Source organism: Strigops habroptila, chromosome 11, assembly GCF_004027225.2.
Source record: "Strigops habroptila isolate Jane chromosome 11, bStrHab1.2.pri, whole genome shotgun sequence".
NCBI classification, from domain to species: domain Eukaryota; kingdom Metazoa; phylum Chordata; class Aves; order Psittaciformes; family Psittacidae; genus Strigops; species Strigops habroptila.
In genome coordinates, this window is record NC_046360.1 from 24,098,950 (window position 1) to 24,122,184 (window position 23,235).

The window sequence follows — 23,235 nt, forward strand, 5'->3', positions numbered from 1 at the left end:
CCAGTCATGGGTCAATTATGTTGATATGGGAAATAAATAGCCTTTTTTTTCTGCCAATTTTTTTTAGCTATGAAAGGGAAAGATTAGATTGTATAGTGGTACATCAGAGAAGCCTAGAGTGTTTCTGTGTTATAACGCTGTCCTTTTCTTCTCTTTTTTTCTGTTTGTGTTTTTCTCTTGGTCTCTTTCTGCTGAATGCTTGTCCTAACAGCACTATTTCACTGATGCATGGAACACTTTTGATGCCTTAATTGTTGTTGGTAGCGTCGTTGATATTGCTATAACAGAAGTTAATGTAAGTAGCAATTGTTCATGCACTAAAAAGTAATTGCTGTCATCAAGAAATACAGAAAATGTAAACTTTGTCCCCCCAAATCCTATTTTAGAAAAGTATGTTTTATCCTGGAATCAAAGACCAAAACATTGATGTAGATATTTGTGCAAGCTGTTATTATAAATCTATATACCCATATAGTTGCACATGCACACAGCATAGTGAGACAATGAGAATTGTTTTTCTATATATGTACAGAAAATATTTAAACCATTCTATGTATAAAAAAGGAATTAAGCTTCTGTTACTGTTTTAGCCAGTGATTTTTGTAGGTAGCTTGACCAAGATAATTCAAGTTTCTGTAAGTTGTTTCAATTGCTCAATTTAACAAATAAGGATTTTTTTTCTGTGGGAGGCTTGTTTTTTAGAGCAATGTTATTCATATCTTATGAGCTAGCAGTAGGCAGCTTGTGACAGTACTTGGAAAACTCCATCTTTACACCAAAATTTTGACTAATGGCCATTACACTGTAGGTGTTTGGACAACACAAAGATCCCTTTCCAAGAAAGGAAATAGTGTTTTTTGCCTGTTTTCTATCGGACTTGCTGGTTTTAACAAGGAAAGCTGTATCACAAAAACAATAAATGAAAGATAACAAAATATCAGTTCTGTAGTAGATATGCCAGTGGTTCCCATACTTACATGTTTCTTTGTTTAGCTAGTCAAAGTAAAATTTCAAAGGAAGGTGCCTCTTCCCTCTAATGCTTCTTGAGAACTCAAAAAGGGAGACTGAAGAAGGTGAGACTTGAATCCATCCCAGCTCAGGGAGCACACAGACTCAGTAGGTGAGGTCAGCGTATTCCTCCTGCTGAAGATCTTACCTGTTTATCATTCTTAGAACCAAGTTATCCAGAAATACCCATGGTGCATTCACATCTTTTCCCTGTATCAAAGAACAGATTAATCAGAGAAAGCTAGAGATATAGATAGTTGCTCGGTGCTCTTTGAAGATACTTAGCTTGCATGTTCTACAACAGTCACAGTTTATGAGCTGGCTAATAACATCACTTTTGTCTTAAATTTGTTTTAGTAAGCTAGACATCTTTTTTTTTTTTTTTTTGGCCCCAGTGGATTTTATTACTGACCCAAATGGTTTCTTTTCAGTGGGATATTTAATATACTTAATTTTAATTAAGTATTTAAAAATACTTCTGAATTTGAATAAATACTCTTCAGTGGTGAAAATTTAAATCGCAATATCTCTATCATATTTTGGGGAAGCAAATTCATCCTGTCTGTCATTACCATTTAATGGAAGCAGTTTTTCAGGTAAAACACATTTTAAATTTATTTTCCAAAATATGACCAGAACCCAATTCTTAGGATCACATTCCTCCAGTCAGAATAGCAGGAATGATATCATTTAAATGATTCCATTTGGACAGTACCGTGATTTTGGAACTGTGAATGCCATGATAATAAAGCTGCCCAGAAACATGTAATAGAAAATGTATTTGAAAAAACTGTGATCTGTTCTTGGCATTCCAGGATGAGGGATAAAAAGAACAAATGCACAATTCTCAAGAGTTTGAGAACTCCACAGTTGGTTGGATTAGGTACTGAGCACAAAGTATTGGCAAAAGCGTGGGCCATGGTAGGGCAGAAATGAGTGGATAAGGCTGCTGCCAAAGGAAATACTTTTTATACTGTGCCCATCCAGGTATCCCTTCAGAGCATATTAGAATTGACACAGACATCAATTACTGGCAGTAGCTGCTGTTGAGAAACAGTGATGTACAGAGTTTTTAGTCTTCTTAGGTTCTAGTCTATTTGGTAAGCATAGTAATACCTATTATAAATGCATTTCAACCAAATATAGAAAACAAATGTATTTTGTTGTCTTTTTTTCTTAAATGGCAGATCTTCAAACATACACACAGTCTATTAGCCCTCATTAAAGACTTCAAATTCCTTTATAAAGGTGCAAATTCTACACTGCCATCTCAAAGAGTAAACACAATCAAAATAATTTGAATGCTGATTCCCCTAAAATTCCTTTCTGGTTTTATGTTAAACTCACAAACTGACTGCATTACTACTGTAAAGAATAGTGGAGGAATGATGTGATGAACTGGGAGCAGAAGGACCTTACCCCATTCCTTAGATTTCAGACTGATTTTGCTCAGTTCTCAGTGGGTGGTGGATTTTTCTAGCTGTGAACTGAAGGAACCTGAGCTGACAGGGAGTGTCAGTCAGCACAGAACTGCATTGTCCCATCGAGACAAAGCATAACTACAGTTCATGGAGCAGATTTTTAAAAACTGCTTCTAATTTGTTGGGGGTTTGTGTGTGTGTTTGGGGTTTTTAGGGCTTTTTTTTTGTTTTTTTCCCCAGAAAAGTTTGGGTTTAGACTTTCAACTCAAGTATTTACAATTTACCCACTCTGTCCATTCACAGAGTGAATGTGTAAAGTGTAAAGGAGCATAGTATTTGGGGAGAGTAAAAAGACCAATCATTTAGAATAACTTTCCCCAATAATTGCAAAATGTACTTGATTGCGCAGAGATTGAAAAATAGCTCAAATGTACTTCTGTGAGCATAGAAGACGCCCCTGTATTTAACACTGTATGAACAGTGTTAAATTGACAGCATTACTTGTAACTGCTCACTGCTGAGCTTTCAGCTGTGGAGAACACTGTCATTTGAGTAATTCACACAGTTGCTTTGAAAATATTCTGGAGATCAAATAGTGATCTTCAGGAAAGGTAGACACCTCAGTCAAAAATTAGCACTGTCATTTCTTAGTTTTTCATGCTGTACTCACTAGGGAACAAAGGCTCATCTTTGTCGTCTTGTACTGCACAGCAGACCGTTTGTGTACTAAGTATTGTCTGTTTCTGGTCTCTTCCACTTTTTTGTGCTTTGTTTGTGCAAGTCAATAATGTATTACAGTTTCAGTGTATTTCTGGGCTTGATTTCCCATTTTCAACATGAAACAGTGAATACTTCAGAGTGTCTAGGGAAATTTCGTAGATTTTTCTTTTACTGTTTTGATTGGTACTGAATTATTCCTACTTCATTAGTTTGTGTAAATTTCTGTAATCCAAATGCAGGATTTTAGAATCTTTTTCTTAATATTTTTTGGCATTTTGAATTGTGCCATTCTACCTGTACCTTTTATCTAACACTGATAGTGATCCTGGGAAATCTACAGCTCTGCTAAGATGCTAGCAAGACTCTGTTTTCAGTGGGATTTCAAGCATGGTTGAAATGGCACCTGTGAAAATTCCCCACTATGGAAACTTCTTAAACTGAGGAAGCTCAGCCTTGCTTGAGGGGTGATTTGAAACACTGTGAATTGCTAGCGCTACTGTGGCATCAGATCTTGTTGCAGTTGTAACTGCACAAGTACAGCCACCTTAATTGATCAGTGTAAAAGAAGACTTGAAAGAATGTGAATACATAAAATAATGTATTCAAGATGAACTAAACATTCTTAAAGGTTTGCATATACAATTGCCTCATGCTGTGGAAACAACTCAGCACCATTCTGATAGCCTAACTGTGTGCATTTAGGCTAATTCCAAAGGCCAGCAAGTTCTAGTATGCAGCATGTTTGTATCTTACCCATTTTTTTCAAGAGAGTGGGTTGGACTTTCTAGTTACATATCACCTTGCATTCAGTATTACGTTATGGAAATCATATGCCATCTCATTATTTTGTTGTTCCTTTTATTATTTTTTAGCATTTTATAATAATGTGTATGGTGCCCTGAGGCTGATTCTTCTGATCCAGTAACCTCCTATTCACATATAAGCCAGGAAATTTTGTGTTTTGAATATTTTTGGTGCCTGTGACAATCAGCGTTTAATGTGTTCAGTGATTTACAGGACTGCTCGGCAGCCTCAAGGACTGGATCAATGACCAACTCCAGAAATGAATCAGCTCAGAGCAACATATATTTTGGCAATACACTATTTCCTATGATTGTTTATTTAATTTACCCTGTCATTTAATATCCCTTTCTTTAACTTCTTTTATGAACCTAATTGGTTTTCATGTTCATTTTATTTTTAGAAATTTTTAGAGGCAAGTATATATAAGTAAATACATATATATATGGTATAGCAATAAAAAAATTAAAAGCACTACTAAAACCTATATAATTACTTTTGGGTTTTGTGACCTTTTGTTTTCAAAAAGTTTCACATGACACGCAAGATCTTGTGTGGTCATAAAAATGGTTCCTTTTCAATTAAAAAAGCAGAGCAGTGATTGTGAGACACAAGATGTGTTCAGTCCATTCTGGGAGATGGACATATATAACTTGAGACAATGAGAGATAAATAAATTGTAAATAAATTCTGAATAAGTGTTTAAGTTCTTAAATGGAAATTACAGGTTTCAATCTGGCCTGACTGTATAGAAATTATCTTCTTTGTCAGCTTAGAAACCATTTGGATGACCAACACTTGATGACTTAGAGGCATGATCACATGGTTATATAGTAGTAGTTATGAAGGTTTTAATTCACCTTTTATATTTAAATTTCTTTTACCATTCATGTGCTGCCAAAATGTCAGTAAAATAATGGAGAGTTCACTTTCCTCTTCTATTCTGCAAATGTTTAATGCAGTCCCCATAGGGTTAAATTCATGCTTGAATTTAAGTAAAATTCAAGTTCTTTGCTGAACTTGGGCATAAAGGAGCAGCATTGATACCTTCCTCCTGAGCCCCTCAGGCAAACTTATTTGTCTTGAATCACCACTGTAAACACGTGAGGCTTATTCAATACTGACAACACTTAACTAACGTAGCAATGTCATACAGTGAAAAAAAAAAAGTCTCTCACAAAACCACAACTGGATGTTCTGCCATTCGGCAAGAAGGAGAGCTGTTATTACCATTGCAGTACTATGTAGTGCCATGTTGACTTGTGAACCATGGGGCGCTCTTTTTGATTGCTAGGCTGCTAGTGGAGCCTGTACCGGGAGGGCTGGTGCTTATTTTCATGTAGTTGCCCACTCACCCAGGAACTCGTGGGACAGCTGACCTTGCTTGTGCAGGGGAGTGGTTTAAAAGCCTCTTATTTACCTCCTTCAAGAGATCCTGGATTACAGTTTTGAACCAAAGCATTGCAATTCAGTTTGAATCCCCCTTTATTCAGCAGTATCATATGTTAGAACTTACATTTTGTTGCTAGTAATCGATATTTTTGAATACTGTTAATACATTTTGTAGACTTTTGCAAATATATCTCTAGGCTTAATAATACATTAGAAAAATACATTCTCATATGGCTTTGCTTTCTTAGTATGAAGGCTTATTGCAATATGAAATCTACTGTGTTGCAATATCTAATTTGGAAATAGAAGTACATTTCTGAGCTGATTTAATGAAGGTGATAATTATTTACTTTATTGCACATATTTATTGTTATTGTTAGTTATAATAACTTTCTATACTATCAACATGTTAGTTATGAATTTAGAGTTTTAAATACATCTTTTACAGGGGAAAAGATACTTTATTATCTGCTCTGGAGTTCTTCACGTTGACTCAAAATTTTTACTAAATTATGTATATGGACATTTGGTTCATGTTAAACAGAGAGAGCACTGATAAGACTATGAAGAAAATCTCTTGCTAGCACATTCAAACTCCAGTAATTATTCTCTGGATAAATCACATACATGCATACAGACACACATAAGCTGCACATTTCCAAAGATATTTTGGCAACCTGAATGCATTCCTAGATATGTTATTGTCATCATATGTATTTGTTATTCAGATGTTTAGTTCTATATTTATAATCATCATTATGTGTTCATTTGTTTTGGCATACACTCATACCCTTTGGCACTATCTGTAAAAAAGAAGCATTTGACCAACACTGAATACTAATACCCACTGGTTTTCACCATGTTTATTTTCTCTTAAACACAGAGCTACAGTTTGCTTCCAATGCATGATGCAATCTGTTCCACACTGTTCACAGTTTTGACATTGAAGCTTTTTTTGGTTAGGATGTTTATTTTGAACTTCTGTTGCAATATGAAGAGCGTGATGAGGAGTTACTGTTTAGGAAATGTGCTACAGTTTTCATAAGCAGCAATAAATACTTGACCAAAATTGGTAGCAGGTTGCAAGCATCTTAATCAGTGAGTCAGAAATTTAGGTTGATCATTGGTTAATCTTTTCTGAGGGTTGGGATTGTTTGGGAAAGAAAGCTGCTGTGTTGAACTTTGATTAAGGAAAAAAGAAAAATCATATGTTACCACCTATTTGGAGTATCTAAGAATTGGGTTAAAATTACATAGTTCTGAAGTGCTTTGCTGAAGTAGGCTCTCAGCATAGCTGCACATGGCTGACAGAAAACATAGAATTAAGCCACTCTCTGTCCTTATTTACCTCATTGCAGTGCATCTGTTAGCCAAGCAGTGACGGCAGAAGCTGTTCACTTGTTCTAGCTGTGCCCATTACCAGACTTCTAGCAGGGATCCCAGAAGCACATCTGTCATCTTGAGAATCACATAGTCCCACGGGGGGGGAACAAAAAAAATCATGATAAGGACCGAAAGCGTCTGGGACACAAGTAGTGTTGGAATGACTGGTGGAAGGTGAGGGGGAAGAGGAGGTTTAGTAGATTGCCTGACTGCAGGAAATATTTTTATTTGCATTGTCAGCAACCACCATCCAAAGAGACACTCTCTGCTCAGCCTGCCCCCTCCATCAGTCTGCAGTCTATTCTAATACTTTCGTTACATATACATAATGTGCCACCTACTTATATGTGTATAGCTCAAGTAATGTTACTGAAGTTGCAAATAAGATGATGTATTTGGGTAATTTGTTTTTTTCCTTATCTGTAGGAAGCAGACATTTCTCTGTTGCCGTTTGTCTGTTATTGTTACTGAAGATTATGTTATCTTAGTCTTAGTTTCCCAGATTTTCATGTTGGAGAGACACACATAAACATTAACTTTGTCTCTTAGATGAGCATTTCCTTTGTAAAAAGAGGTTTGAGTAATGTTTTCTTTGTGGTATACCACTATACTAGCTTCATTATAATTAGTAGTAATAATATAAACCAACCTGCTGTATTATCAGAGGGAAATGCCAGAGAGGGCAAATAGTTAAACATACTAACTTTCAAATGCCAGTACCCAAAATACTTGGCCAGTGATGGGCAAAATCTGAATATTTTCAGCTCCAGTAGAAAAAAATCCTCTGCTATCAGGAGTTCATTTCATTGTTTCTAGCATCTATCTGCACCTTAGTATTTTTGTACAATTGACTTCTGTGAACAGGGTTTTTTCATTCCTGGCCTGCTCTTTCCAGTGTCTGTAATTTATAATCTTTGCATATGACATCCTAACACCCCCCAGCAGCAGCAGATCAGCCATCAGAAACAGGCAAACAGGACTGCTTAGTGCAAAGCAGCTGAGAAAGAGCAATTGAAGAGAGGAGTGTGCGTTACACAGTCCCCTGCGTATGCAAATGTGCCTACACAAATACATCCAGTGCCCTTGAGACGAAAAAAACCTCAAACTTGAGGGATTGTGCCCTCATCATTCCTGAGCACCTGCAGCAGAGCTGTTCCACATAGTTTTGGTAATCTGATCTCTGGCTTGATTTTCAAAAGTGAGAACTAAGCAATTGCTAAGATAGGTACATGTAGAAAAAAATTTCTTTTGTGAGGGTTTTTTCATAACCAAGTCATAATGCATACTCATTATTTCTTTCTTTTGGGAAGCAGTTAAATAAAAATCTGTAGGCCTAAAGTATCCTTTTTCCTTTCTTATCTACCCCATTATATATTGCTATCCTAATATTGTTTCTAGCTTATTTGGGGCCTAGTCTTTTTCCTGTAAAAGCTAGCAGGAGTGTCAGTTAGTGATGATACTGTAATTTAATCTGTTCTGTATCTGTCAAATGCTTCATTTTAATTTTTGATGATACAAAATAGTGAATGCTAAGTAATTTGCTCACTGATTAAGACAGTATCAAGCTCAGCATGAGTCAGTCACCAGAGATTAATCTGAAATTTCAGACTTCGTCTGCAGAAGGTATCATGAAACCCTTTTTCATTAAAAGCTTCAGTGAAAAAAGTAATTTTTTTCCTGTGCTAAGAAGTCCACAACAGTGTGGGTCTGTGCAAACTAGTACGGGTTTGTGAATGATGCAGGTAGACAGCTTTGCAAGCTTGTTTGCATGGTTTGTGATATTTTGGCATTAATGACGTTTGTGATTATGAATTTCTCCTTAATCTATATTTTGATGGGTTTATTTCAAATTGTTGAAAAATGCAGGGAATTTCTAATGCAGCAGCAGTCCTTCATTGGCAGCATATTTCTTGTGTATTTTGTGTAAGTGCTTACAAAGGTTAGATGTTACAGCTGATTTTACAAATATTCTGCTTACTGACGTCCAACGAGGAGACCTGGGGTTTGGTTAATATTAATGCATCGATTTAGTAACAATCCTTTAGGTTTAAAACTCTATTTCAGAGAATACTGGTATCCTGGCAGGACAGCAGTGTATACATATGTAGATTGCACATAGCTGAACAGTTATTTTTACCTTATTTTACCCATTTGATACCTTTATATTACGTATGTTTTACAAAAAAGTAATAGACAAAACAATTAGTATTTTAATAAACTCAGCTAAAGATTTGACTTCAACAAAGTACTACCTATAGTTCTGATTTTTTTGACCATAGGATGTTTCTATAATATACTGCCAGCATTTTCAGCAGAATTGGTTCCTCTCTTTTCCCTTCCTCCTCCCAGAGTTTCATCTTAGATAACAGCAATACTTGAGATTTTACTCAGTGAAGCATGGCATTGAGAGTGTGTCTGATGCATCCACAGTGTGTAGGAAGCAGCACTGGGGAGGCATCATGGTTATTGCTACTGCATGTGCAGTTGTTGAAAGATGCCTCTTTAAAAGGAGGGTATTTTAGGCAAGAGAGTAAGACCCATCACTTAAATCTAATGTCCAGAATCCCATTTGTTCTAGTGGTATAAATATTTTTAAAGATGCTTCTGCTCAGTTTTGGAAGAAGCTACACAAGCAAGCATAGACAGTGGTCATTTAAGCTTTGCTGGCTGGTTTGATAAGTGTCTGACCATGTAGGATACAGAGACAGTTTCTCCGAAAACAGACTTTGTACAGAGAGAAGTGAGTTTCTTCACAGAGAGTTTGGCTCTGTGAACAAGAGGCTGGTGTGTGCCCTTTTCCTCCCTGTAGCTCCTGAGGGTTGTACACATCTGTTCAAAAGGGTTTATCAAATCCTGAAGCACTTTCTCAATGCCTGATCCTGTTACATCAGCTCAGGTGTATGAGTACTTTGAAGATGGTGAGAGAGTACAGGTATTGCCTTCCCATGTGCACCTCTGTGGGAGGGTCAGTCTTCGTGTCCTTGTGCTAAAGATGTTTGTCTATCACTTTGGCAGAGTGAAAAATCTGTCCTTGTTAAGCACTGCAAAACCCAGTGTTCATCACTGAGTTAACTCAGATGAATTACTTTGCTTTAAAGGAGCTCCTGATGTGATATAAACAAAATTACTTGAACATAGTTAGATTTCAGTGATGGAGTAATTAATCATCAAAAAGAGCACAGCAGAAAAGGGACCTTGGAAGGCTAGTTTAACCCCACAGGTTTGTTCTTGAGTTTTACTTAGGCTTACTACTAGAATTTCATACAACCTGTAGAAGATGATGGCTAATTTTGTTTGGCTTACATAGGAGAAGATATTTTATTTTGTATTTACTTTCCACTGAGTCTTTTAAACATATTTTATACTAGCAGATTTTAGTATGAGTCAGCCAACAACATTTTAGTATGAGTCAGCCAACATGAAATGCTAAAGGGAGGGTTTTAATAGGAATATTAATGTTTCGTTCAGGTAGTATATTGAGTTGAAATATGTTAATTTATATTTAGAAATGCAAAATGTCCTTCCTTCTGTTTATGGTTAAGCTGATTTTTTTAATCTTTTATTTGATTTTAATATTTAATGTTCTTAATTTCTTAAAGCCAAAGCCAACTGAAACAGTCACAACTGATGAGTCTGGGGTAAGATAGTAAACTGGCCCCAGTGGTTTTACCTCTACTTGAGTTTATTCTTTTTATCATGTCTATTTTCCACCAATTTTTTTCTGTATTTTTCATAACTGTCTTACTACAAAGGTGTTATGCAGTGGTTTGCATTCATTGTCAATGTATTATTGAAGTCTACTACAAACAAACCCAATATGATCCTCATTAACAAACCAGAAAACTTGGAAATGCATGTGATGTGTGAAGCATTTCTACAGGTCCTGTGTTTTTAGCATGTAATTTTTCCTTTCATATCATGCTTATTAAGGTGAAAAGGCCCTTAAGATACATTTTCAAATCTTACCTCTTCCACCCTTGCATTTGATGTTGTTATTCTGGAAGTGTTGCATGTTTGAGTTTGTATCTGGTTTGACTTCTCCATGATGCTCTTCAGAACTCTGAAGACAGCGCTAGAATCTCCATCACTTTTTTCCGTCTCTTCCGTGTGATGAGGTTGGTGAAGCTGCTTAGCAGAGGAGAAGGAATCAGAACTTTACTGTGGACATTTATTAAATCATTTCAGGTTAGCAAAATTTATTTAAATTTGCTTTATAATTACATCCATTAATACACCAAATGTTATGAAGCAATAACCTATAGAGTGCAAAAAACATTTTTTAAATTCTGCTATCAGTAATGAGATATTTAAATATATTTGCATAATAATGTCCAAATAAACTTCACCAGTTACTTCTGTGAGTCTAAGGGTCTGTCTTTGTCATTTAATGTTATCTGCTACCATGAGATTTCTTAAAAAAAATATTTGGCATATCTAAAAGGGGTAGGATGGGTTTGACACATACAGGTCTCACACTTCCACTCATTTTATTAAATAACTACAAAGGAGGAATTTAATCTATTTTTTAATATAAAACTGATTTCACAAGTGTAACAAATAGACATTTGAATCCTTGCTTCTGAAAACGCTGATGAATGTGAAGTTAATGGAACTCTGTGTAGAAGGAAGTATCTTTGTGTTGTCAAAACCAGTAATGAAAATAAAATTAAAAGCTGCTAAAGATGATTCTTCTCCCTGGATTGCTGGCAGAAATAATTTAAAATATAATGAAGCTTGTGCTTATTGTATGCAGCAGAATATTAAGAGTGACAGGTTGTAACATTTTAATCACTTGCATGGGAAGAAAAACCTTGGAAAAGCTTGTATCGTGCTGAGAAATTATTTTTATAAATGGAAATTGAAATTATGGTGTGAAATTATTAAAAGACAATGCACCTGTCCCGTTTCTAGGCTCTGCCTTACGTTGCCCTTCTGATAGCCATGCTGTTCTTCATCTATGCTGTCATTGGAATGCAGGTAATAATAGATGGTTTTTAGCATTAAATAAAAGTACAGTGTTAGCTACTCTGAGATTTGTTTGCTAAGGTGCTTATCAAAACTTTCTTTTGATAGTGGTGCTATATATAAGTCAGAGCTTTCACAGTAATTTAAAAATTTCAGTTTGACTATGATTTTGGTAGCCAGAAAATACAAAAAGATGCAGGAGAAGAGCTTGGTGTGACCTTATAGGACCTTGGTTTGCTCAAATGAGAATTGAACTCATTTCCATCTCTGGCTGAGACAGGATGCTCAGACTCTCTGTGCTTTGGTTTCATAGCATCATAGAATAGTTAGGGTTGGAAACGACCTTAAGATCATCTAGTTCCAAACCCCCTGCCATGGGCAGGGACACCTCACCCGTCTTTGCATCTCTTTTTCTTGATTTAGATTCAAGATTTTCACAACAGCAATTATTTCTTACTGCTAGTATGTAATTGTAGTATATATTGTACATATTGTGTATATTGTAGTATGTATACTACAATATATTGTAATATGCTACAATATTTAGCTCAGTAGGACTTTAATATCAATAAAGCACTTTAGGTGCTAGTTTAAAACAAATTATATTTTCTCACCTGAAATACAGGAATATGTATTAGTATTATAATGGTTTATTGATGCCAAAAGAAATGATGAAAAATTATCTTATATATGTGATAAATTTACTGCATTTATATAATTATCAGGAAAAATCTAAAGAGAGTAAAGAAAGTGTATTCATGAAAGTGTTTTTAATACATACTGAAGCAAGTTTAGACTGCAAGGCCTACAGCTTCTGACAGTACAGATCACTAGGATGAAAGTCCAAATCCTGTGTTATTGTAGGTATTTGGAAAAGTGGCCATGAGGGACAACAATCAAATAAACAGAAACAACAATTTTCAGACTTTCCCCCAAGCTGTGCTGCTTCTTTTCAGGTGAGTAAACTTTAGCTCTTACTTAATGCATCCCATTTCATTGATCTGTGAAAAATGCCTGTGTCTTTTGTACCATGTGTTTGTTCAAAATGGGTTTGCAAGTGAGCAGCAGTTTAGCATAACAAGCACATACTCTCCATGGCTGCATACTGAGTTGTCATTGGCATAGCAGGGTTCTAATCGGGTGATACAGACCTCAACTCCTTACAGCTATTGTGAAACATCTCATTTGTGGTGTAATTGTCTTTAGGTAGAACCCAAACATAGTCAGCCCTCATATCATCATGTAGGTGTTGGGAAAAATGAAAAAGACTGCGCCTTACTGTATACTCTTTAGAAGCACAGCTAGCATAACAGTTTGAAAAGCAAAAGGTTATTGCAAAGATAAATAAACGATTCTTTACATTTGCTGAAGACAAGAAGTAGACGGTGTAACTTGCAGAAGGGAAATATCAGAGAAACAGTAGGCAGAATTTTCTGATGGCAGAGGTAGGTAAATCTTGTAGGGGGATTATGCAATCTCTGTCACTAGAGAGCTTGAGAGAGGGTAAACATTTGCCAGGAGTGCTTCAAAATGTCCTGGAGCAAGGAGATGGAATGACATGGGACAGGGATGCCGCTAAAGGTGACAGACTTTAGAGCACTCTTGCCTGTGATTCTGTAACTGCTTGGCTTCTATGCATTGTACTAACCTGGCTGGCAATGGGCAGGGCATTCCTTATCCGAGACAAAGGGCATCACCCTGTGAGATCTGAGTCACTTGAGGCATGTAGAGACTTTCACCTTTGAAACTAGGTGATGAACACAGCCAAAAATGTCATAAGTATGTAGCCATCTTACCAATATTTGAAATCATGGGTCTCTATGCAGGCATTACCCAACTATGCAAAACATGCAATAGCAGAAGTTAGAGACAAACATTTCTTCAGCCATGCTGAGGAAAAGGCAATTCATCTTTTACAAATAGATACTTCCAACTTTTATGATAGGTTTTCATACACAACACTTCTTTCGTATGCAGTAGCTCCACTGCAATAAGTATTTAACTTGTAGATTGCAGTTTGGGGTTCAAATTTTTACATACAAGCCTTTATCATGCATTAGTCTACCTTGTAAAACATGTCTGCAGTGTCAGATCTATTCTTGTCTGAAAAATGCTCTGTATTTTTAAAATTACTTCCTGGTCCGAAAGGTTCACAATTTGTCTTCAGATTTGTGCTTGTACAGCTCCAAGCATTTTGCCAGAATTTAACAAATTAGTACATCTTTAATCCATTTTAATCTTAATTTATCTTTGTGACCTTGTAAAGGTGTGCAACTGGAGAAGCCTGGCAGGAAATCATGCTGGCATGTTTGCCTGGAAAACGCTGTGATCCAGAATCTGATTATAATCCAGGGGAAGAATACACATGTGGAAGCAATTTTGCCATAATTTATTTTATCAGTTTTTACATGCTTTGTGCATTTTTGGTGAGTCAACCTCTTAACAAAAATGAGCTTTGGTATTTTGACTTTCTTTTGAGCTAAAAGAGTAGTAGGTCCAGGGAATGATTGAAAAATCACATATTTAAAATATATTTGCAAGGCTCTATTTTTCCAAACACATTTCTAAATCCTGTATCTTACACTGATTTTTATGGTAAAGGTGGTAAAACACTGGAACAGGTTGCCCAAAGAGGATGTAGATTCCCCATCCCAGGAAGCATCCAAGGTCAGGATGGGTCTCTGAGCAACTTGATGTGGTTGAAGATGTCCCTGCTCACTACCGGGGGGCTGGGCTAGAAGACCTTTGAAGGTCCCTTCCAACCCTACCCGTTCTATGATTCTAAATTCCCATGTGCAAGATGTTCTTCTGACTACATTATGCACGAGTGATTGGTTGCATGTTTGAAAGCTAAGTTAACAGTCAGCTACTGTTTCAGACATTTCTCAATAGTATTATTAAATATTCATTAATAATAAAGCTGCAGTTCCTTTGACTTACTAGTAATGCTACTTGTATTATTTAAATTTAGCAGAATTTGGATTCATGTCTCTACAAGTACGCTCAAACTGTGGCACATGAAATGTGAACAATAACCTTTCTCCCTAATCCATGGCATAATGGCTTATTTTCTCTAAAATAATCTTTGAAGTATGTTTTTCCTCTTTGCAGGTGTCTGGTCAAAGCTGGTTGATTTGTTCTGTTTACAGTACCATTCTCCTTGCAAAAGGAGAGGAGTCAAACAGAATTATGTGAATTGATGTAAACACACACACGCTGTGCTGTTCTGTAACATCTTCTGTGTTAACAAAACATATGCAGAAGTCTTGTTTTTGTGACACTGAATCCTATTAATACAAAAGCTGTTTCCTGAGATCTATGCTGTGTTGAATACATGTATTGGATCCATTCTTTAATTTGGTGTAGTGGGATCTGGCAATTCAAGGAAGAGAAACAAAGCCATATTACATGTCAAAGACTAATACTCTAAGACAGAATCACACTCTTGTCATATCATTACTTGGTAGATTTCCAGTTGGTCAGTTAAATGCTTAACAAGTATTTTCTGAGGTATTTGATGATATTTGCAAAAAAAAAAAAAATCATCATTTATGAGATTTAATTTATTTGTTTGAATTCTTAACCTGCTACCTTATAAAATTATTTATTGAATATTTTTAAAAATTTCAGAATAATTAAGGCAGATTGTTCTTAATTACTTTTTTAGATTATAAACTTATTTGTGGCTGTCATTATGGATAATTTTGATTATTTGACACGTGACTGGTCTATTCTGGGTCCCCATCATTTGGATGAGTTCAAAAGGATATGGTCAGAATATGACCCTGAAGCAAAGTAAGTTAGATCATTTCTCTGATAAGATTCACCTGGTAAAAACAATGAAAGCAGACCATAATATATGTTGGGGGAATGGGTGTATGTTTGGTAACTGGTGTGTGTTGGTTCTAGGGGAAGGATAAAGCATCTTGATGTGGTTACATTACTGAGACGCATTCAGCCACCACTTGGTTTTGGCAAATTATGCCCTCACCGAGTGGCCTGCAAGGTAGGTTTTAAGCTATTTTCTTTGTAGATTTCTCTTACGGTTCATTCTTTCACTCAGTTCTGCCCCATATGTGTCATGCGCAGTAATCCCCTCTGTTCCCAAGGTTTCCTTCACTTTCAAGTTTTCCTGTTTTTTTGCAGGCTTAACTTCAACCACAAAATTAATGTAATTTCTTTGAGTGCTCTCACTTGAGTTATTACAACCAGTGTAAAATTCTTCACAAAGCATCAAAATGAAAGGGGTTGGTTTGTAAATATGTCATTAGTCTATTATTGTCATGCATTTGAAGTACCTCATCCCAGCATTTCTGGTAACCCAGTGTCACATACAAGACTACTTCAACCCAGAGACATCTGATTTCTCTTCAGTCCCAGGGAGAAGAGGGTGGTTGTGTCCTTTAATTAACAAATAAGTTTTGATACAGTACTTTTACAGTTGCATTCATGAGACATTTGCTGTACATGAAACAGAAATGAGATTGAAGGATGGGGACTGCAAGTTGATAAACTAACCCTGTGCAGTACAAAATGTAGCAGTGAGAAGACTGAAAATTAGAGGGAATTTAAAATTACGTAGAATTTGTCAGGCATGATGTGTGAGTTAGATGAGGGTTAGCTGCATTTTAATATAAAAGTTGAAAAGCAACACAAAGGAGATGAGGACTTCAGAAGTATGGACATTGTGGTTTTAGCAATTTCAGTAGGAATAAGATCAAGCCTTTTAATAAAGGATTATTACAACAGCACCATAATTTGGATTTCTTTTATATCTGTTTTATAAATATGTAAGTTGATGTATAAAATGTTGGGACCAAATGGAATGCCACAAGGCGTACTTAAAGCAAACCTATATCTATCTATGTGTTAAGATAAATTATCCAATTGAGTAATGCTTTTAAACTAGAATAGAAAAAAACCCAACTCAGACATTAGAAAAAGATTTTGATAGATCAAATAATGTCCTTCTGACAGACAGTGTCTCAGCAATACTGCTCTAAAAGGTGATTACTGATGCACAGACAGACTAATCCAAAAATGAGAGTCTCTTTCAACACTAATTCAGTGTAGGTAGTGTAAGAGATGCACGGCATCACTGAAGAGTTACTTGAGAAATTAACCACCTTATACAGACCTGGTGCTGTGGTTCTTCATGGAGCATGAGGCTGGTGGAGCCCATGGGAAACCTGGAACATGGCATGCTCTTAAAGAACTCCTTAATACTTGCATAGTGTGGCTTACAGTCATAGTCAAGGACTGGGCTTCAGTGTTTGCAAATTAACTTAATGAATAGTTCATGAAAACTGCTGGTCAGTTTTAGTTTTTATATGAGCACGCATGTGATTAATATCAGAAAGGAGCAATATGGGGTGGTTATTACACACAGCTAGGATGGAAGGCTGAGACTTTGGAAGACTTATATAATTTTTATGCCTCTCAGTGGATATTATTCTTTGAACACATCAGCTTTTCAGAAATGAACATTATAGGAAGTTTTTTCAAATAAAGCCACATCAAAATTTGTTTTCCTTTTCTCATTTACAGAGGTTAGTAGCCATGAATATGCCACTAAACAGTGATGGAACCGTCATGTTCAATGCTACTTTATTTGCTTTGGTTAGGACTGCTCTAAAGATAAAAACAGAAGGTAAGGTTCTTGGCTGCAAAGACTTTCCTGCACTTGTCAGATGGCTCAATGAGGAAAAGTTACAATTTACTGTATTCATTTCATTGGCATGAGTAGGGCTGGCTTAGTGTCATTGGATGTGGTTTGCTTTTGCGTCATGGGTTGTATTCGTGTTGCTAGGAATTATTTGCTAGAAAATGAAAGAAAGGGGATAATGAGGCCAGAACCCAAGAAATCTCAGAAATTATTGTATGTTTTTATCTGGTGAGATAAAAGTATATAGCAGTGGCATAAGAGTTCTACTGCAGGGAATGAATGAGTTCCCCTTTCTGTCCAACCAAGTTGCTCCTTCCTTACTACTCTTAACTTGGTACCTTGGATCCCGCATTAGTGTAACTTCAGTTTTTGCACACTTGAAAGCAACTTCCCGTTTGATCAAGGCCAGGTCTGACTGGATTGAATGGATTTCTGTCATTTGCATCAAAGGGAGAAAAGTTTTAAAAACTAGTGGTATGTTTCAAAGAATTTTCTATTTTCATTCATTCTTTCGTTATTTTACAATATTTTACTACTTTCTGTTCTGTGTCTTCTGCTATTCTCAGCAGAATCTGAGCTCCACTGCCAGTAACAAGCTGATAAGATTAAGCTCCCTCAGCCATCACTGTGGTTTAGGTGAGCACTGCAAGAGATTAAAAACTGCTCAGTAGTCAGTTGCCTGAATATTCAAGCCTGTACAACTGAGTAATTACTGTGATTAAACAAATAAAGGCTCAGCTTTGGATCAGGAAAGAAGTGGCTTGTAAAGAGCAAGTCACCACTTTCCACACCATTTAAGAAAAAGTCATTAAGCAGTGACAGAGTAGGGCCAAGATCAATAAATTATGGTTGACCTCTGCAGTACTCCAGAGATGGATTTGAAAGTCCCAGGAGCTCACTGTCTTACACCCTTTCTTATCTTTAGTTATTGTAGTATTGTTATTTGGTACTTCATGTAGCTTAGGCTTGCTGGAAAGAATGCCTGTCACAGTCTTTTTTTGTATACAGCTGATAAATACCCAAAGGATCATTCATTGCAGCATTGCAGAATGTGATTCACATAATTGCCATCCTCCATTTTTCTATTTCATTGCCGCAGGTAACCTAGAGCAAGCAAATGAAGAACTTAGAGCAGTTATAAAGAAAATATGGAAGAAAACAAGCATGAAATTACTTGACCAAGTGGTCCCTCCAGCTGGCGGTCAGTCTGATAAATATTGCAATATGCTATTCTCTGTGCATGTTGGTCTTTCTAGATTGTTAGGAACCAAAGAAATAAAACTACTGAACTTTGCAATTATAATGTCATTAAAGGAAAACAAGCAATAATAATAAAATAGATAACACATATAGGACAGATAAGTATAACTTCCTTAGATCAAAAAGAAAGAGAGGAAAATGTTATGCTTCCTTTCTTGCTTGAAGAAAAATGCCTTATTAGATCTAAATCTAGTCTTGATTTCAAATCATTCAGCAAAATAAACTAAACTTAGTTTGATTTTAATGCATTGAGCAAAAATAACATGTTTTGTACTAATTAAGCTTGACAATGTGCACTACATTATAGCTTATATCCTTGTATATGTTGAATAATTCTTGGAGAAAATAAAAAAATCAATTGCCTTCTAAAAAATATTTTTTTGCTGAATTAATAAAGCAAGAGGCTAAATTGTCTCAGTTACACTAGTTTAAACCAGAACAGTTCCATAATCAACAGATAATGAGAATGGTTCAGATTTATGCCAGTATGACTGAGATACGAACATGGCCCGTGTAAAGAGATATCTAAATTCTAATGACACCGATACATTTGCAAGAACTATGAGGCACGTATATTGGCTGTTTCTACTAGCTATCAAATGACATGTCAAGTATTTGTTATATCTCTCTTTTTAAATATATATATTTTCTTATATATATATTTAGCCTTTTTCAATATATACATTTTTATTAACATGCTGTAGTGTAGGCTTAGGTGATTGTTTTTACTTGCTTTTTCAAGTTTTAAAGGTGCAGAATCTGTTGCACTGTCACCCACACCCAAGATAGACTTATCTAGACATCCACTACACAGGTCCGTTGTAATCTCTTGTAGTTTATTGTACTTTTATAGTGTTATGGCAGCTTTCAAGACTGATCAGACTCAGGTTTGGAAGCAGACTCAAGGTCCCAGGCCCGATGGTGGTGGAGGCTGGTCCCTTTCTGAAGGTGATGCTCTCAGTCTCTAGGGGAGGAGGAGCATGCTGGCTGTCCTGCTGTTCAGCATGACCCAAGAAGCAGCATTAGCTTTGTCACTGGAGCCACTAGCCAGGAGTGGCCAATAGCCACTTGCTATTGGTGTGATGGCTGCCAGATCATGGTAGGGACAAAGGCAAAAGTCTAGCAAATTTGACTATCCAAAGGGGAACTGATACTGCACATTTAAAACAACTCTTTGTGTTCTACTCTGTTGTTTTTAGCCTTACACCTAAGTGCTTGCATGGCATAGATGAACTGCTTTGTTATTGTTGTAACTATGTGCTTGAGCTTTTTCTGCAGCCTCTGTTCCTTTCAACTATGAGTCTTTCCGAATATTCTGAAGCAATTCTGTTTTAGGGTGGTGGCATGGAATTAGTGTTGCCTCTTGCCAACTTTATTCCCCTACATTTTTTTATTGAAATAGAGATGCATGCTTCAGAATAGCGAGCTGTGCCTGCCTAAAGCAATCTGACAAAGAATCTATAAAGATCACATTCTTAGAACTAATCTTACATAGTAACTCACTGATTTCAGCTTCATTTCATTGCTGAATATAAGCTGTATATTTATTTTCAGCTATACTAAAATTCATTGCTAATATTTATTCTGCAAATGTAGCTCTTCAGTGTAGCTAGAAGGCTGAAAACCTGGATCACTGCTCAATGGATAGAAAACAGTATGACTTCCACAACCCAGTATAAATAAGAACATGTTGGGAAGTCCTGAAGATGCATGAACTTTTTATTTCAGTTTGGTTTGTTTCTCTGTAAACCTTGTTATGACTTACCTGAAAATTGAAAATATTGTAACCCATCTAGAAAAAAGGAAAGCAGCTATTTTACATTCATATGCCATAGGAGTGTAAAATAATTTAGTGTGCAGTAGAAATTAGTTGCTATTGATGTTTAATATTCAGTAGAAAATTCTACATAGAATAACACCAGTGACAGCTGATCTAGGAGAGAAAATTCTCTTCAATATATATGAACAAAGCATCCAAATTCAATATGTTAAAATCACTTGCACTGAAAAGTATTGAGTGGTCTAGTTTATGTTTTGCTCCAGTATTACTTTTGCTGGTATTACTGAATGCTAGATCCTTCATGTGCTCGTGACCATGCCTCCAGAACACGATCAGAACAATTATTTGCAGAGCAGAATAAAAATAATCAGCATAGCATTTTTTTCCTGAATTATAAATAGATGCACTAGAAATGGACAGTTAGTTCTTGGTACTGGTTAAATAACTCATTACTATAATTTAATTAAACAGTTCGTAGTTAGCAGCACATTTTCAGTACAGAAAAAATGAAACTGCTTTGCAAAAGCATAATATGTCAGTAAAATGCCTAAATGTATAAATGAATTAACATTCTTAGGAGACTAAAGAGGAAAAGAAATACATCCACCTCACTAAAGATTTACCTGTATTCTCCAAACTCCCCAGTCTCCATGGCAAGCCCGTTTAATCCTGCATAAAACTTTTTGCTTCCTTCCAAAAACTTCCTACTGAAGTGATTCCTTTTGCTGTTGCTAATTTTAATTATAGATTGTCTATTCTGTGGTCAGTTATGCTTAGCTGTCTCCCTATACCTGTCCTTATCTGGCTATATGTGTTCCTCAAAAAAACAAAGTCAAGGATGGCTCCCCTTGGCCAGGCTTCAGTTCTTGTGTGCATGTGTCTGCAGTACAACTGACTGTGCCTGTGAAGTACACATGCACCTTGTTTGTACAATACAGGTTTGGCATGCCCGATTCAGCAAACTGATAATGCATTCATCTAATATGCTTATAAAAAGTTGGTCCAGAGTGATCAATAAGGGCCCTTCCTTTCTGCATACTGAGATTTCACAGGTATTGTCATCTCAGGTACAGTCAGTAGTTGTGCAATGTCATAGCCTGACTTGAAACATGCTCTAAGTGCAACCACCCATAGTAGTATATGTTATATCAAGTCCGTCACTTCTGTGTGCTTGTTCTTTCTAGGAGCCATTTGCTATCTCACTTCCTTAAAAGTTCTGTTCAAATACTTGAAAGAAAATAGTATAAAGAATGGGGAAAGGCGTATCTGGGGAGTTTGACCAAGGCTATGTTGCAAATCAGTGGATTCAGCTAAATTAAGGAAGGCAAGTTTAGATTAGATGCTTTATAAGTGATATCTTCCTAATAGAAAGCACCACTGATCTCATGAGGAGCTGTCAAGGGAGATTACAGATGAACATCAAAGCAAATATTCACCAGAAGTATAGAAATTGGATTTGTGGAGTCAATTAAAAAGCTTTTTACTGCTGAGTTGGTATCTGTAGACTGGTGAGCTGTTCTTGTGAGCAATGGAGTTCCTGCTATTTCCTAGCAGGAACTGGGGGGACTTGGAGCTTTGAAGAGATGTCAGTGTTTGGCAGAGCAGGCTATTTAATGTGCTAAGATATTTACTGTAACAGACTGGTCTCCCAACCAAGATATTTTAAAGCAATTATTGTCATTATTTTTGCTTTGATACATTGAAAGTCAAATAACACGCTGGGTAAACGCATCCCAGGTGCATTTTCACTGAAGTTAAAGTGTACAGCCCATTTCAGGCATTATAATGAGAGGGGCTTATTTTGAATGGTAGAAGATTCATTTTGAGAGAAATTTTATCACAGAGGTAAAAATGAGTTGTAACAGTATTGTACATGGATTGGATTTCCCCATCCTTTTTATTGATGTGAAACAAGTCACAAAAAGACGAAAGTTAATTAAATTTAAATCAGCTAAAGCTGTCATATTACAGGTTAAAATACTATTAGAAATATGATCATTAGTGAGATACATTGGGACATTATTCTTGATAAAACAAAGACACAGGAGACTTTTAATCAAATGTTAATGTATGATATCACAGTATATGACAATTGATTGGAGAACTTGCTTGACAATCAATTAGAGAAGAAGCAAGCGTAACAGAATTTCTCCATGTATAAAAAGACCCTAACACAAAACAAAATGAAAACCCAAACTCAAGTCTGTCTTAAAGCTCCATTAGTGAGTTAAAATATGGAGAAAACAAAAGGCATAAAACTAAAAGAAATCCATATTTTCTAACAAAGGTGTGTAGCCAACTAGTAACCGTGTTGCAAATAGCTATCTCAAAATTCTGAAAAAAATGAAGAGACTAGGCAACACAGCAGAAAGGAAAATAGCTAACTTCATGCCAGAGAACTCCAGGGGAAAAAAGTGTGTGGAAACAAAAGCAATGTTTTTGAAAGGAAAACTATTCCTAGTTTTCTGGCAAGCATTACTCGTCAAGAGATGAAACTTGCACAGCTGAATGGTTCAATGGGACTCAGAACAGGCACACACATTCTTAACACACTGTGGACCAGGTGATTTAATCATCCTCGTAAGGTACCTGCCTTAAACTCTGAAGACTTTGAAATCTGGATTTTGTTCACAACAGTGACTCTGTAACAATGTGAGGTTTTACTGCACTTGCTGCTTGCCTATCTTTTGAATTGTACTAAATTAACTGCTGGAAGTTAGTGTAATTCCTGTCAGCATTGCAGAGCTGATACCATGATGTGGGAAAGCACAGTGTCGTTTCATATTTACTATTATCATCACTTATCTAGAAGGTGGCTAAGGATCACATCTTCACTTAAA

At 36.2% G+C, this 23,235-nt stretch overlaps 1 protein-coding gene across 13 annotated transcripts in view; it reads left to right on the forward strand.

The window, feature by feature from the left end:
- The window catches only part of CACNA1D (calcium voltage-gated channel subunit alpha1 D), a 185,519-nt gene that overhangs the window by 138,682 nt on the left and 23,602 nt on the right, over positions 1-23,235 (forward strand). For 10 of the 13 annotated variants that reach the window (XM_030502297.1, XM_030502289.1, XM_030502301.1 and 7 more), the window contains 10 exons: positions 212-295; positions 10,325-10,363; positions 10,782-10,910; positions 11,637-11,702; positions 12,555-12,646; positions 13,957-14,116; positions 15,358-15,485; positions 15,600-15,696; positions 17,238-17,340; positions 18,455-18,556. In XM_030502297.1, the coding sequence (XP_030358157.1) occupies positions 212-295; positions 10,325-10,363; positions 10,782-10,910; positions 11,637-11,702; positions 12,555-12,646; positions 13,957-14,116; positions 15,358-15,485; positions 15,600-15,696; positions 17,238-17,340; positions 18,455-18,556 (1,000 nt within the window). The remainder of the gene's footprint in view (positions 1-211; positions 296-10,324; positions 10,364-10,781; positions 10,911-11,636; positions 11,703-12,554; positions 12,647-13,956; positions 14,117-15,357; positions 15,486-15,599; positions 15,697-17,237; positions 17,341-18,454; positions 18,557-23,235) is intronic. The other 3 variants (XM_030502294.1, XM_030502295.1, XM_030502296.1) reach the window with 2 other exon arrangements.